Source organism: Lipophrys pholis (genome assembly GCF_963383615.2).
Source record: "Lipophrys pholis genome assembly, chromosome: 1".
In the NCBI taxonomy this organism is placed as follows: domain Eukaryota; kingdom Metazoa; phylum Chordata; class Actinopteri; order Blenniiformes; family Blenniidae; genus Lipophrys; species Lipophrys pholis.
Window position 1 is genome coordinate 16,245,046 of NC_137635.1, and position 16,702 is coordinate 16,261,747.

At 42.4% G+C, this 16,702-nt stretch overlaps 2 protein-coding genes and 1 long non-coding RNA gene across 4 annotated transcripts; all 3 read right to left on the reverse strand.

The window, feature by feature from the left end:
* Positions 1 to 484: 484 nt before the first annotated feature.
* Positions 485 to 4,113, reverse strand: LOC308123752 (uncharacterized protein). The gene is made up of 4 exons (XM_080486405.1): positions 3,924 to 4,113; positions 2,898 to 3,257; positions 1,839 to 1,963; positions 485 to 1,525 (listed from the first exon to the last, which is right to left on the reverse strand). Exons 1-4 carry the CDS (start codon positions 3,997 to 3,999, stop codon positions 1,355 to 1,357), a joined length of 732 nt encoding a protein of 243 aa, XP_080342531.1. The 5' UTR covers positions 4,000 to 4,113; the 3' UTR covers positions 485 to 1,354.
* A 667-nt stretch (positions 4,114 to 4,780) lies between these two features.
* Positions 4,781 to 7,725, reverse strand: LOC308124669. Of its 2 annotated transcripts, none has more exons than XR_013936314.1 (4): positions 7,594 to 7,725; positions 6,712 to 6,792; positions 6,125 to 6,409; positions 4,781 to 6,032 (listed from the first exon to the last, which is right to left on the reverse strand). It is a non-coding gene; the product is annotated as an uncharacterized lncRNA (long non-coding RNA). The 2 variants fall into 2 exon arrangements; XR_013936315.1 differs by having other exon boundaries at positions 4,799 to 6,032; positions 6,712 to 6,899; positions 7,594 to 7,682.
* A 1,301-nt stretch (positions 7,726 to 9,026) lies between these two features.
* On the reverse strand, positions 9,027 to 16,497 carry narf (nuclear prelamin A recognition factor). Its single transcript, XM_080468812.1, has 12 exons — positions 16,263 to 16,497; positions 15,437 to 15,589; positions 15,268 to 15,333; positions 12,804 to 12,932; positions 12,579 to 12,711; positions 11,737 to 11,871; positions 11,163 to 11,281; positions 10,924 to 11,053; positions 10,607 to 10,679; positions 10,367 to 10,504; positions 10,063 to 10,220; positions 9,027 to 9,979 (listed from the first exon to the last, which is right to left on the reverse strand). The coding sequence occupies exons 2-12, from the start codon at positions 15,488 to 15,490 to the stop codon at positions 9,732 to 9,734; spliced, it is 1,383 nt and encodes a 460-aa protein (XP_080324938.1). The 5' UTR covers positions 15,491 to 15,589; positions 16,263 to 16,497; the 3' UTR covers positions 9,027 to 9,731.
* Between the last annotated feature and the right edge of the window lie 205 nt (positions 16,498 to 16,702).

Sequence of the window (16,702 nt, forward strand, 5' to 3'; positions counted from 1 at the left end):
ATTTGAAATGGCTACAAAAGCTGAAACAGTAAACTTAAGTCTAAATAACTTTAGAAGCTGTGTGATCTTTTATGATCAAACATGGTTTTTGACTCAAGAAGAATCTTATTTGGTGGAAAGTGACAAAAACAGCTCTTTTGACCGGAATGGTTGCAGACCCCGGAACTAACTGATGTAACTTCAACTAACATCCAGATTATAAAGCATCTTCCTCCCAGTAAGCGATGTAACTTCAGCGGAATATGAGTGAATCATTCCTTACACTGATCTCACACAGTCCTGAGAGCACAGCTGATGTATCACAGCAACACGACAATACTGCGGCTATATGTTATTAAGATAGATTTTGCACTGTATTTGCTATTGATCATTGAATCCACAACTTTTAAATGAAGCAACTGCTAATTTTCACTAACTTGCACAACACTTTGTAAGTGAGTTACTTTCCTTGTATTGCTTTAAAAGTAAAGATCAAAGACTCTTTGAAGGAGCAGCAGGGTTTAAAAGATTGTGATTTAATATACATGCCACAGTTTCTGTACAAAGCATCCGGGAAAACAGATAATGCTTCATTAAAAAGAACAACTATGAGAAAATGCAGACTTTGCAAGTTTGCTTCTTTTTTTTAACCTCACGCACCCTGTGTACCTCACACCAGCCAGGATGTGGTGGCCCAGTCTTTTTTTTTATTGCATACAGACCTCAAAGTGTGACAGAGAAAAGAAATAAGAGGCCCCATTAGCATGAGACAGTGAGCCACTGACGTGAAACGTTGTAGTGTAAACAGGCCCTGTTTACACGACAACGTTTCGCGTGACAACACCTAATCCGCAAAAAAAAGGTGGGGGGTTTACACTGCAGCAGCGGACACAGAGACAACGATGTAGTTAGTATGCCGGCCCACTGGAGGGCGCTGTTGCTTGATTTTGTAATGAAACTACACAGACGTGTGCAGAGAACAAAACACTATAAACGTGAAGAAAATGGAGAGCATCCGACATCCGCATGGACTGATGCTATCAGGGATGAGTCTCAACTATTAAACTACTGATCTGGACGATAAAACTAGAATATGGACCGCTGGTCGTACCACTACGCGGCCGCCATGTTTGTTTACAACTGAATGAGCAGGAGGGAGGGGGAGAGATGTGCATGCGCAGTAACAGGCTCTGTAGCCTCCTGCAGTCTCTGCAGGAGGGATTTGCGCCGTGAAAGAATCTTTCCACCTTGGGAGCCGGATTAAAAACTTTGCGGATACAGTGCATCCGCAAACTGGTGCCGTGTAAACGGACCCCCCCAAAAGTGAAGAAAGTTTTGCGGATACACTCAAATTCGTTGTCGTGTAAACGGGGCCTCAGAGGGTCATCGGCTCTGCGGTGAACCCGCAGGAAGCCCCTGATGCCCGGGGGCTCAAAGCGGTGATCAGGTACGGGTGGTGCTGGACCGGCTGCTCTGGAGCCACAAGCTGGTGCTGGCGTGCTGTTGGTGGTTTCACGCCTCCACCAGGCCTGAATATCTTTTCGAACTGTGGAACATGAAGAGAACAAGATCAGCTTCCTAATTGAGAAAGTGGACTCCAGTTTACCCTGACTCTCTCTTCTGAAAAACCTTCTGAAATCAAGCTGATCTCCCAGTTCTAACTCTTAGCAATGCTTTCTCTTCCTCATATGTTTGTTCCCCAATTTATTAATTCAAAGTGAAAGTAACTGCAAGAAATCTAAAAGCGTAAACTTTAAAAATGTATGGTTCAGGTTCCGTTAGCCGATTGGTGTGATCTACTGGTGAGCGCCCTTGAAAGGTTTCAGTTGAAATCTTGAACTGAAAATGAAAGCACTTACTCGGGTGCACCTAAAAATAAGTGCTGCGATACCGAGGATGACGATGGCTGAGACCATTGCGGTAGTCAAGCAAATAATTGTAAGATACATGACCGTTGATTTGCAGGCGTCTGCAGGGTTTGTTTCTGCGAGGGAAAGACAGAAAGAAGGTTACCGATGAAAAAAAATAAAAATAAAGTGCTTTTCATAAACTGTTCAAAGAAAGATTAACAAAAACCTGTTAGGTAGATTGTTTGGTTGGGAAGGAATCTTTTACTGTTGGGAAGCAGGCGGACTTCCTTTTAAAATCATATTGTGATGAACATGCATTTGTGGGATGAGCCGTGGAACTGTTGTTATCGACTCGTGTACTGCGTGAGTCCAAAACATGAAGGCCTCATTTACACCGCAACATTTCAAGTGAAAATGTATCATTTTTGTTTCCAAAAAGTTGTTGGGTTTACACGTTTTAAAAACGATGACCATTCACACGGAAAAAAGAGTTAATATGCATGTGTGTGTGTGATGAAACCACAAACACACGCATAGTAACAACAACGCTGTAAAGGTTAACAATGGCGAGTTTTCCGTTTTCCTTAGAAGTATGTTAGCTGTTGGATCAAAAGGTTAAAGTAAAGAAAATACTAAACGGGCTTTACTTATCTAGCTTATGCAGTCAAAATGTGCTTTACACGAGCCCTCAGAATCAACTATGTATGTGCACCAAAACACACTAATTCCAATGGCTTCCACTGTTGAGATGAAGTTTGGGGATGAGTGTCATGAGTGAGAATAGTTCAAGATGGTGGATTGAAAAACAACCCGATGTGTATTAGCTGACTCTGGCTAAATGCACCCCCAGGTACTGTACACCAATAATACCCAGCGAAAGTCACTAACAGAATAAATCTTTTGGCATTGGCAATTTTAGTTCCGCTGCTCATCCAACAAATGCATGTTCCCTTCAAACGTGGCAAAATTAAAAGGTTAAATAAATCCTCCAGTGGTTTATTGTGAAGAAGCACATCTAAAGAAGAGAAATGATCCACTGTTAAGTATGTTCACGTAAACATTTTTCACCTCCGACGATGATAACGGTGCCATTGCAAGACAGATCTCCCGACGTGTAATCTTCAAAGTACGACCAGCTGCAGTAGTACAAGTCGGTGTCCTCCACCCTGAGCAGAGACAGCTGCAAGGTGAAGCTGTGGCCCTGTTGGACCTGTGGCCCCGCGGATACACGAATCCGATCCGCAAACTCTGCCATCTTGGTGGTTTTGGTGATCCGTCCTTTGTCCAGGGCCAGGTACAAGATATTTGCACTGTCGAGAAAACGCCTTTTCAGGTACAGACCCAGCGGCTCGGACAAGGACGTGGAGCATGAGATCTCAGTGGAGGAGTTGATCCTCACAAAGGAAGTGGACTGGGGAAGTTGATCAGCTGTTGATCGGAAAAAGGTGGTTAAGTGACTCTTTTGCATCAAGTTAGATAAGATGTTTTACTGTCGTTGCATCTGGCAATTGAGATTTGGACAATCACAGTTTCACAACTCCCCCCCATCACAGCATAATATGAATATATGTAGAATAATTCTTAAATCTATATTTTTTGAAGGTGCTTATTGGTTTTTGTGCCTGAGGTTTTTTGACAAGTTTTTTATCCAGAGTGAATTTGATCCAGTCAGGGGAGTTGATCAATAATTTGACTTTGACTAAATTGACACAAGTGAAAGGTTAAGAGGACGAAGTCTACAAACTCAGAAAAGATTTGTGCATTTAGACGTTTAATTCTTTCCCTTTCCAGGAAAGTTATAGCACCACTCAACAAAGTGTATGAATTATTGATCCTTGCCCATTGCTAAAGGGTTTCTATGTCCTGTCTGTGTTTTTGGTGCAAAGACAGAATAAGCATATCCTTCAAATATTAAATTTATTTTTAATGCATTTCTTGCCATTTTCTTGTATCAATACTGATTGACAGTTCGAAAGGCTAAAATAACAGCAGGAAGCTGCAAACAGGAAATGGAAACTCAGTGTCAGCTAAGAAGACATCTCCATGACTGGAGCTTCGGCTCGCAACTTCTTCTGCCCAGATAAACATACTCACCCTTCCATTCGGTGAGTATTGCCCCAGCGGGCATGAAGAGCAAGCCCAACACGCAGTTCCACCACTGGACCTTCATGCTGGAAGCTGGCGTGCACGCCGGCCCCGATGCTGACAGACTGACGGTCCAACTGACACGTGAAGAGTTGAGAAAAGAGATGTGGTTTGCAGAGGATGTGAGAACAGCTGAGCTGTGTGTAGGTGTGTACTCAGTCTGTAGCAGAACATCCAAGAGGTGAAAAGGCTCATCAAAGGCAGATGCTCATGATAAAAACATGGTTCTTCTGCTTCGGTAGAAGCTGATATCATCTGCATACGCGGTGATTTTAATAATGTCTTGATGACCTCCCAAGTAAGCTTATGCCTGCATTGTAGCTTTACCCAGCCTTTGCAAAGGTGACTTCATTTACATATTCATCCTAGTGCTGTGGAAGCCTCATGTGGCTCTTTAGTCTCTCTGTAGAGGCCCTGAAGCTTTCACTAAATTATCTGTTAATAAACATCTTATTTTAAATTTTCATCTATGTGTATTATGTCATTTTTAGATTTATTGTCTTTATTTTACTTGAATTGGATTATTATTATTATTATTATTAGTGTGTAAAGAAATACTACATTCAGGTCATAGGGTGGCCTTGCCAGTCTCCAGACCTTAATCCCACAAAAGAATCAGTGAAAGGAGCTGAAACCTCCAGTTACTAAGCCAGATACCTTGAAGGCTTAAGGATTTTGACCAAAATTGCTCATGAGAACAACTACAAGAAATGTCTGACCTGTTTCAATCTTAAAACAAATGCCAGGCAGGGGACAGGGGGCAGATTACCTGGCCCAGGTATGGAAACAGAATTGAAATTTGTATAAAATTAGAATACAGGATACAATTTGCTACCTCTGTTTATTAATACATGACCAAAGCCTCAATCTCCCTGAGGTCTGAGAATTAAGATGAAATTCCTCTTGTCTTAGTGTTTTATTTCAATCACAGCATCATGTATCCATGGCTCAGTCACAGTAACCCCAGACATGCATATTTACATAGTTTCATACCCTGTACATCCCAGAGGTGCCAACAAAGTGACACAAACACGGAAAATCAACTATTCACACGAGTGAGACAAGATGAAAAAAGGAGGTTTGCAGCTTTTGGCTCTTTAGGCCATCTCTGGTGATATCTACAGGAATATCTTCAACAAACAAACATAAAACCCTATTATCTTCTGGTTAAAAAGAGCAAAGACAAGAAAAAAAGTTAAATAGCTACAAATGGCTTTTAAAGGCAAAACAAATAAAACAGCTTAACTGGCGAAGCATCAGTAAAATAGTCAAAACCACTAGGAAAGGTTAAAAGAAAAAACATAAAATAACCAAAATGTCTAAAAATGAAAAACTTTAAATAGTTTAAACAACTAAAACAATTTTATAAAAATGGCTATAGCAGCTAAAACCACAAGGAGAAAAAAAGCCTTAAAAAAAGAAAAAACATTTAAAGAGTCAAATTAAAAGTAAATGAAATAAAATGGCTTAAAAATGCTTTTTTAAAAAACAGCTGTTGTTGTAAATGTCATAAATGCAGCCTAAGATACGGTTACATGCATTTAAGCTGTGTTGCGGATCCCTGGTATAATGGACGGCTGTCATGAATGGATGGATGGATGAAAACAACTTTTCTGTGGTTTAGGATTTCGGGCTGTAACTAGATGACGAGATCGTAGCAGGCAATGGTGGAAGTTGACATCGGAATGCCACATATTGTAATTTACATCATAGTTGTAAAAAGCAAAGCACCGATGTGGTTGATTGTTGTGCAACAGTTGCTTGGAAAATGATGTTAATTTGTTATGAACATTTTTTTTTAAAGTACAACAACAAAACATGAAGGTGTATAATATATGCATAAATAATACAGACATGGTTTTCAGACACAAAGTGGACCGATGTTTGGACATAACTTGACGATGTTGTTGTTTATACTCTTTCTGTACACGACACACGGAACGATTACAATGACAATGAGAACGGCAGCAACAGAAACGATGGGTATCGTCTCGCTTTGGCTCTCTTCCTTGGTCTTGGTTTCAATCTGCTGTGGTGGCAGTGGTGTTTGCCTCTCACCTAGTAAAATGAAACACGCTCATTTCAACACATGGATCAAATATAATGTGAAATTTAGCGACACAGATTTTAGGAAGCTTAATTCTGCTCACCGTATGGCTGCACTGTGACAGATGAATTACTCATTCCACATTTCGAACTCACTTCAACATCAATCTTTTCCACTTTGAGGACCTCTTTGATGTTCAGTGAGATGTGAGTCAGGTCATCAGATTTGCACACGTTGCCAGTCAGAGTGTTGTTACACATGTCGACATTGTTACTTGCAAATTTGTATTTTGTAACATAGCATTTCTTTTCTGTAGCTATGGCGCATTTGATGGTCACTGATTCTCCCACCTGGACCTGGAAAGTACCGTTGCAGGTCACCGAAAAAGCTGAAAGAGAAAACAGAAGCAACAATTAAAAATAAATGAATAAATGAATAATTGAATAATCAACTGTCTGATGTATATATACAATCTAATCTGCACCAGTGAGCAAATATTATTATGACCCCTGACAGGCAAAGTGAAGTGATAGGAAAGCATACTTCTTATCAAGCTCACAGAAGCACACTCTCCTATGAAGACCCAAATAGTATAGATTTTAGTACACAACACTCCACACAATATAAGGTCAGGTTTTCATTATATCATAGCTGATTGGTGCATTTCTGGAACAGCCGAAGTGCAATTACCGTCATCTGACCAGACTCCGGTTTGCAGTACAGAGAATAGAATCCCGAGCGTCCAGAGTTCGCACATACTGGAAGTTCCACCTTCATCAGAAGTTGAAAGAAACAAACAGAAGAGTCCTGTATTGTTCTGCTTCAGCCTGGATGAGCCAAGAATGGTTTTCCATCCAGGATATTGTTACAGTTGTGACCTTTGAGGACGAGTCAGTGAAATGCAGATTTGTGTGCACAAGAAAGCAAAAGTCAATGTGAAGAGTTGAATAAAAGAAAATGCCCCTCCTTTTTCAACTATGTGCATTTCATAGTAACGCAGTGGAAAATAACAAGAGATGAGTTGAGAGACATTATGGAACTACAGTAGAATATTTGAATATTTAGAAGAAGTCCTTCAGCGATAGAATAAAGGAACATGGTTAATTTTTTTTTAATGTAAAACCTTCTATCAGTTAGAGAGATTCCCAAAATGTCTTTGCAGTTTGAGGAGATTTCAATTTATGTCAATGATATTGGTGCTATGTTGCCCCTTTGCAGGATGGTGGCCCGAGGATATTTCCTACCGGTGCTTACCCCGTTGCACAATGATAAATGATTTTAAGGCAATTCCTTATGGGGGCATAGTTTTCTTCCATTTTTATTGACGGTTCATCAAATCTGTGCATTTTAAGAATATTATGATCCATTAATCCAACTCTACACTGATTTCTTGAACTCACACGCTGCAGTCCTGAAGGACCCGCAGCACTAAACGCTTCACGTGCAACACGATGATCGACAACCGCATGAATGGATTGGCGTTTCACACAACATAAAACACGCACACTGAGCTTTTGAAACACTGTGTTGCTTTTGAAAATAAAAAAAAAAAAGAAGAGAGATTTTTCTTACCTGATGAAACTGGAGCCTGTCTTTAAGTGATTGGCCTGACTGCAAACTTCACACGAGGTTTCTTCCTTGTGTGTGAATCGAGGACAACTGAGAAAACGGGAGTGGTAACAGTGGAAATTCTAAGTGTCTGTCACACCATCCGACATGCCTCCAGGGATTTTCCTGACTTTGATGATGACAACATTAAAAGTCAGTAGAAAAACATTAGAGACAATGGATAAGGGCGGGTGCAAATATGACTGATTGTCTTCCCACCTGCTACTTGTTGGCACGTTCCTGCTCATATTGCAACTTGCTTTCTTTTTCCAGATATTTAACAAGCGTCACTTCACGTTCCAGGGAATGGGACCAAATGTAGGAGAAAATGTAATCAAATTACTAGTTGAAGTGAGAATGTGTTGGGAGTTGTGTAAGAGTAGGGGTTGTGCAAATGAATCGCCTAGTTTTAATAAGAAATCTTAAGGATTTAAGAAAGTAAAACCAGGGACGTCAGTGGTGAGAGTTTGAGTGATTGTGCCAACTACCTGTTAGATCGGTTTCTGAGAAATGAGGGAAGTTCGTGGAACAGGTGTTTCTCCAACCCATCCTGCGGGTTAATAAAAGCTGGTTGAACTCTACTCTGCAGCAAAAGAAGAAAAACTGTAAACAGCGTTACAAAAATTCCAAAAACATGATTGGAGCGACCCAAATGGAAAAGATAAAGCGACATCTTATAAAGTTTCTAGCAGTTTTATCTGGAACTTTTAAGTGATGCATGCGACAGTCAAACCAGTTATAAGATAATGTTTACATTTGTGCAGGATGAAACGACTTTAATTTTATGTGACAGCTACTTCACATACAGTGCAGTTTGTGGAACTGCGGTCACATATTGTTATTTTAACTTACAGTATATCAGAGTTCAGTTTGTGGACAAACTTGTAAGAAAATATTTGTAAGAAAAGAAAAAAAAAGACTTTACACAAAGTATTCAGTCACGGAATGAATATGACAAGCCATCCACAATACTTTATGATCATCAAACTTCATAAAAAGTATAAAGGAATTATCAGAGTAATGGAATTTGATTCTCTACTTTATTGGCTGCATTCAGTTACAGCTTTGGCAAGTTATTACTTTATTGGCCTGCATTTAATTTAAACTGATGAAATGAGCACATGTAACATTTTTAGCTGCTATATGAAGGAACGGATCCTTCTTACTTTTTCTCAGAAAATCAAATCTTGATAAGAGATTATAACTCGCCTCTCAGTGAGGATTTTCTTTAATAGCACTTTGATTGGGCCCAGCATCGGTTGGGATTCAGGGGTATGAAAGGTGACTGCATGCAGACACATAACAAATGTCCAAGAATCATTTCCTAAATCGTAGGTCCTTATACACTAATTCTGATATTAATTGTGTGTGTGAGAACCAACAGAAACAACACTCCATCAGCTTGTCAGAATATTTTACTTCTTCACAGATGTAACACGAGCATAAATTTGTAAAAGGACGAACAAAACACAAAAACAAACATAACTTATTTAAAAACAAAATGTGACACTGTTGAACTGGAAAGTGAAAAGCTCTTCTTGTACCACTGGAAGTAACGACTCCCCAATGACGGGACGGATCGTTTGGCCGGTGACTCTTGTGATGCGACGCGGTTGCATAGTTGACGTCTTTTGTTGATGATCGGTGGCACGGACACGTAATAATACACTGAAGGATTCATATGGAAGATTTGGGAAAAAAAAAACCAAAGCCCTCACATGTACATTTGAGTTCACAGATTCCAGTTTTGAAAACAGCCTCTTTAGTATTAGTGGCTTATTGCTGGCAATACTGGTCAATAGTCCACGCTTGCTACACTTGTTTGTCAGATCGCCCGGCGCATGGGGTGACTTTGGACCTCCTGTATTTATTTGTTCCAACAGCTGTTACCCGAAATAACTTATTAATGATAGTAAAAGCTGTGTGTTTTTCTGGACTTTCTCCCTCTCAGGATTGGCACAGTCAAGCCACCATTGATTAGAGACAAGCAGCTCCCCCTTGTGGCCAAACGGACGCATGACTCGAAGAGTTCATTGTTCTTCGTTGGGACCAGCGTTGGGGAAACGAGCTCGTCTGAGCAGCGACTGTAAAGCGACTTCTTCTCACCACTGCATGTGAGGGGGCTGCGTGTGGGCCTGACTCTCACTCCTGTACTTGGTGTGGAGCAGATTGGCGGCCTGTGAAGAGTCGTGGCCCTGCAGCCAGTCTTGATAGAGCGTGTGCAGGGCGGGGTTGAACTCCGGGAGGCGGACTGGCAGGCTGCTGTAGGCCTCCTCCATCTGCTGGACCAGGGCTTTATCCACCCGGCCCCCCGACTCACTCTCCGCCTGACCGCGGCCGCTCAGGCACCCTGAGGGCAGCAGGGAGAGTCAAAACTCGAAAATTCAAATAGTTGTGAGACTAGAATGTGGGCCGACGGGTTTTGAGTGTTACCTCCCGGACAGGACAGCACTTCCACCAGATGGTACGGCACGCGTCCTTTTCTCATCCGGTGGACCAGAGTCTGGATGTTCCTAAAACCGTAGACAGCCGCAAACTGCAGCAGTGTTTCCCCGTCGCGCTCCAGTGTCACTTCCTGGAAGTCCCGATTCCTGTCAAACCACCAACATGGCAGAGGAAGAGATGAAGATTATGACTCGGGCCCCGTTTACGCCACAAGATTTTATCAGATAAAAAACTAAAACGCCTTAACCGTAAGAAACAATGAGCGTCACGAGGAGAGGCCTCATCTTCTTACCTGAGGGTCTTGTATGTGATCTCATGGACGTCCAGACTGAAGAGCTCTTTAGCGGCCTGTTTGAAGACGTGTTCCAGGAAGCCCTCTGAGCCTCGGCCGTCGTGCCTCACCAGAGCGTCGTCTCCCGACTCTCCGAGCCTGCCGTCAACAATACAAGCCAGTCAGTGCCTCCCGCTCAAGTTACCACAGGTCCTCTGTCAGTGAGAAAGTTTCCTGATGGGGACAAATGCTTCTACTCACACTTGGTCCAGTGGAACCGAGCCCAGCTCCTCTACCGAGACCTTCCTTTGCTCCATCAGGTAATAGATCTCTCCTAAAACATCAAACGTCATGGTGAGCACAACATCTGACCGCTTTACCGTCATTCTGTTTAATTCGTCAATAATCCAGCAACAAAGGAGCCATGTGTGTCTCTCCTATGACTTTTAAAATCACTACTGTGTCCAAATAAGAGAGTAACAGCCGAGATAAACCTGAAGCAAAATGCAATCAAACCAGAATCCACACACTCAACCCAAGCCTCTCGGGTCTCTGACGCTCCTCTCCTGTTATCTAACCTGAGGTGAGGACACAGTCCACGTCCCTGGTCTCCAGCAGACTGTTGTAAAACTCCTCTCTGACAGCCTCGACTTTCTTATCAAAGCAGGGCGCTATCACCACGTGATAAACTTTCTCTGGACTCAGCTTCTGTCGGGAGAGAAAACAGAGCGGGGAACGCCGTCAGGCTGATTGTTCCCCACAGAGCGCCGACAGGAACAGAAGGGAAGTCTTGGTTCCTCCGGGGTGACTCGGTTACCTGCTGCTTGGAGAAGAAGTCTTTGACCAGGCAGCCCATGATCTGCTGAGGTGACCGGGCCGTGCAGATATGAGGGGTGACCAGACTGCCCAGGACTCGCTCGGAATAGCGGATCCAGCCTGCGCACGCATTCAAACACACAGCTTAAATATACAGGAGGAAAAGATACACACAGACCGATTCATTGCTTCATTGGCAGAAGAATCAACCCTGAATAAATTGCACAAGTGGAAAACCAGAAGTAATTAAAATACAAACTCTTGACCGCTTGCTGATGACAGAAGATTCATTATTTTCTGATTCTTTGACTCCTCGATAACACAAAACCAAAAAAGGTATCTTTGTGTTGTCGGTGGAAGACAAAACAACCACAGACACACACGAATACATGTGTAGGGAGCGAAGCCCAAAAAAAACCACGTGTGTCATATCTCTGCTGAAGGGCGGGGTGGGAGTCAGACGTTCTATCTCCCCCCAGCAGCTCTCCAACACTATCTGTACTTCTAAAATCAGCTCGGCCTCCCTTCACTTCTGGACGCCAGGAAGAGCCACAAAGACTAAAAACCCAGTTTACCAGGGCAGGAGGAGGTGAACATGGGCAGGGCGTGGGAGTCCTGGTTCCTCCTGCGGTACCGCTGGATGAACTCCTTCTGACTCTCCAGGATGCTGAAGCCAGCAGCCAGAGTGGTGTCGAACACATACTTCACACCTGAAGGCAGAAAACCAGAGCGAGGGAGCGGAATGAGGGGGAATGTGGAGCAGCTGTGGGAAATACCGAGGAGCCGGTGACGATTTAGACGAGTGAAGTAGCAGAGAAAGACAGTGGAGGTGATTTCAGCTGAACAAGGGAAAGGAAGTTGGTGTTATTTCAATGAAAGGCAGATATCTTCTGGGTGCTACGCTTTGTCTCAAGTAAAGTCACAATTTACTGTATTTAATGTGAATAATATGAAGCAATGACACCGAGTTTGACCCCAATTCCACGGCAACGTTTTCGAATGAAAACGACAACGTTTCGTAGAGTTGTAGGTGTCTGTTTACACAACAACAGTGTGCGGCGCAGCGGGAAAGTTGGCTGTTGAGGTGAAGGTTTTAAAACACCCCGACTATGTGGGGAAAAAAACCTGAATATTTTTTTAAAAAGGCTCAGTCTCAGTGGAAATGGAAGACAACACAACTTTTGAGAAGCGCCCCGTCTCGGTCGAAATTCAGGAAAACGCAACTTTTTGAAAATCCTCCGTCTCCGGGGAAAGAGAGGACACTTTCCTGAAATGCTGCGACTGTCCATGTGCAGCAGGACGTAGTAAATAGTTCTACAGTTAATAGTTTTTATCATCCACTTATTTCTTGTGTCACGATTTCCTCTTACAAATAAAAAGAGACCATCCCTGCGACACCCCCGCCACCCCCGCTCACCCAGACTCTTGAGGAAGCCGCAGAGTTTGTGCGCCGCCTCGGTAACGTCCACGCCGAACTTTACGGCGAAGAAAGGCAGCGACTGCGGACACACCGACGCCACGAGCACCTTGTGCTTGGACACGTCGCACCTCTGCGGAGAGGAGAGAGAAAAACAAACGCCGCTGGCAAATTACAAATTGGAGAAAACGCGGCGTCACTCCACTCCTGCGCGGCGGGCGCTACCTGATTGAGCTCCAGGATCCGCTGCACCTCCTCCAGGCTCTGCTGGGAGATCTTCAGGCTGTCCTCCTCCGACAGGCAGCCGTCACAGGACAGACAGGCGCTCAGCAGAACCTGCGAGGCGTCGTTCAGCTGCAGGGAGACAGGAAGCAGCGCGGGGCGTCAGATTGGTGCCGTCGGTGTGGAAGAAAGTGGATCTGGACCTTAACAGTCACCGACTTTTTATGGCTTCCCACGTTGAAAGACAGCAAGAAGAATTTAAATACTGTCACAGAAAGCCTTAGTTTGTGTTGCTTTGCCACATTTGTAAGGAACATGCATTTGTCTTCCACGGCAATGCCAAATAACTTAGTCAGAAATCGGACCCGGCTATTATACCTTTATATGGATATTCCACACGTTACTGCAAAGATGTTACAAATAAATGGTTTTCACCAGGTAGAGGGAAGAACAAGAGTGTAAATTACTTGTTTATTGCTTCTTTGATATTTTGTTTTTGTGGGGATTCAAGTTTCAGAAAACAAAGAAAAGAAAACCTCACAGGATGCGAAAAGACTGGAGGAACAGGAAAAAAAAAACCTTCAAAACCATCAATTGTCACTGATTTCTCATCCCACAAATGCACGTGACTCCATTTTCGTGGCAGCTTTTTGAAAACGATGTCTGTTTACATGGAAACGACATAAACGCTGAAAACGATGTAGTGAGCATGCCGGGCCACTAGTGGGCGATGTCGGTGGTGTTTGTAATGAAACCACAAACACACGCGAGCAGGCAGAAAACAAGATATTTGCATTTCTCCGGTTTCCATTGTTTTCCCAAAAAATGCGTTTTCAGTGGCTACAAACTGACGGACTCCCAATAAGAGGTGAAAGTTTTGTGTTTTTACTTGAAAACGCTGAGAATTGTAGTAAAATTCAAACAGTCTTTTTCATATTTATTTTGAAAAATCTTTGTTAGAAAATATTTTTTTCTTTCCTTCTGGGTGTATTATATTTGGAAACATATGACCAACCACCAAACTGCAAATTAAGATTATCTTCTTAAAAAAAAAATTTTAAAAATCCCCCAGAGCAGTAATAACTTCTTGTATAATTTGGGTTCGGTCTGACCTCAAATCTTCTCGTTCAAGTTTTTGTTTTGTGTGTAATCCATTTTCTAATCCCGTTGATATTTTAAGCTGTTTTTACTTCACGGGAACATTTCATAAGCCTTCATTTTTGATTTTGGATCCAGTCTGAGGTGAGCTTGTTCTGGCTTTTCCTGCACTATGATCCTGTTCAAAGGTCAGTTTCTGGTTAAACTTTTAAAATCATTAATTCACCGATGCAGCGAAACATCAGAGAATTAGAACAACTCCAGTCTTGTGCTTCAATCTTCTTCGTCTGAGGTTCTCAGGAGGTTCAACACAAACAGAAACAAGGGTTTAGTGCAAATCTTTGGAACACATTCTAAGTTCTTAGGAAGCAAACATTGTTCCCGAGTAGATTTTTCTGGGATTTTCTTTAGTCTTTGGGGGGAAAGAAAAAGAAGAAGCTCTCAACAAAACTGGAGTAACTGACAATAAATCCTTTTGAGACCTTTCAAAACCTTCTGTCAGGATTGGACACATCTTCCCTCTTTTAAAGGCTTTAGAGACGTTCAACTTTGCAAAAATGGCGGCACAAACTTTAAAAACAGAGCCTAAATATGGGATTTATGGGTTTTAACCTTTAAGACCGAGGTGTCCAAACAACGGCTCGCGGGACATGATGCACACGTAAATGTGACTCAATTGATGATTACTGGTTCATGAACCTTTATTCAAGAACAATTTACAGTTACTGACTAATACAAGAGAATACCCGACTACAAAAGTCTCAGGTATTGATCACTATGTTGAGAAAATGCTCTGACGGCTACACAAAGTCCCTGCAGACTAACATAAAGTTATTTTAGACTAGTGAGTGCTATATTGTCTTTTACCATATTTAAAAAATGATGTGTGATTCAATCTAATGGTCAATGCTTAAAAGCAAACTTGCCATCTACATTTTTGTTTGTTTGTGCTGAAATATGAAGAATCCTGAGAAAACACACAAATCACTTGGTCTTTTACTGAGTATGCATCAACCTAAGAACTTAAAAGTGTGGCTATAGTAGCTGTGATTGGGTTTTAAAAAGAGATTCTTCTGAATACAATGTGCAGCATCTTCATGGCTTCTTTTTTTTTTTTTAACAACATGACACTAAATCATCCCCATTCCAAACATGGATCAGATGTTTGATGGTCCACACATGTGAAAAAGAACAAAAACAGTGTCCTTATTAGGCCAAATATCTTTAAACGCGATATCGTCGACATTACAGAGCTTATTGATACCGTATTCTGGTATCAAAGCACAAGATCAGATTAAGTATCCCTAAAAAAAAAGCATCATCTATTGGAACTCGTCAGCGTTAAAGTGTCTTAGGAAGTTGATCTTACCTGTCCGTTAATAACTTCTGGCTCCGTGTTTGAGTCGGCGCCTTCATCACTTTTCTTCTTGTTGCACTGTGTGAGGAAAACACACTTTATTTTTCATGAAAAGGTCTAAAAAAAAAACCCCCCAAAAAAGCACCATCTCGGCTGGTTGATCCAGATCCAGACAATCTACCTGCTTGGTGCAGTTCTCACACTTCTTGCGCTTGGCGATGTTGACCTCCGACATGTTTCCTCTGCAGTGGGGGTTCTGCGTGTTTCCTGAAGGTGTGTTGAGGTGATGTGTTGGCTCCTGTGTGCAGCTCCACCTCTTCTATCACATGCAGCCCTGCTTATCACAAACAACAGCTTCTTTTAATGGTGGGAAACTGAAAGAAAAGGCCAAATGGAATCCTTTAATTGCATTTAAATGCTTTAATTATATACACAGCAGCCATAAAAAACAGAAACAATACTTTAGAGAGCGTTAGGGGAAGACTAAAGATAAGTAGAATACACGCGTACGTAAATACGTAATTACGTAGGTTTCTTTTACTGAGTGAAAGGACTTGGATTATTGAAAATACGCATTGTTTATAGATCAAGGTCAAATCATGATGTAATCCATCGGAGGATTGCTCGTTTCTAGGCTTTGTCGGACCCGAGGTTTGGAAATATTCAGAAAAAGAGCGATCAGGGAGGGAAGACGTCCAGCAGAGCGGCCACTGCCGGTGTTTCGGAATAACTTGTTTCCCTCTTAACTGCTGACAGTCTTGCTTTTGCCTTATTTTGTCGCTGCTTATGACAACAGATGACAAAATAACATTCACAAAAGGTACGCCATTTCGAAACTTTATCTAAATGCGAATAAATGTAAACAGTTTCGGATGTGTGTGGTGTTGTTAACATCTGCCGTGACAAGGGACGCTAGAGGACGTCGGCCAACAGTTAACAGGGAAACCAGTTAATCCGAAGCACCGAAGCCCAGTAGCGGACGGTGGATGAACCGGGCGATAACTCACCGGTAATCTGTCCCCACAAAATCTCCGTCCGGCTGTGGACGAGCGTCGCCGCAGCCGCCGCAGGCCAGGAAAACCTTAGCATCCACCTCCAACTCCACCGGGGGGGTTCACAGCATTCCTCCTCCTGCTCGCGCTCTCAGGGTCGGACACCTTCGTGCCTGTGTACGTCCGACTCCATTGTGTGTGTGCGGCGGCGGAGCGGCTCTGACGCATGCGCCCAGAGAGGACCGGCGAGCTCCGGAAAAAGTAATTGATTTCCAGAATAAAATTATGTATTTTGTTATCAAATGATTTAAAAAAATATATATATTGTTGATTTGCTTACATTTATACTCACATCTAGCATTACTCCAGTTATATGAGAAAGTGAAGCCCATCTTTTTAACAAATATAGGTATAGTATACATCTTCAAACCAGAAAACAACAAATTACCTATTAA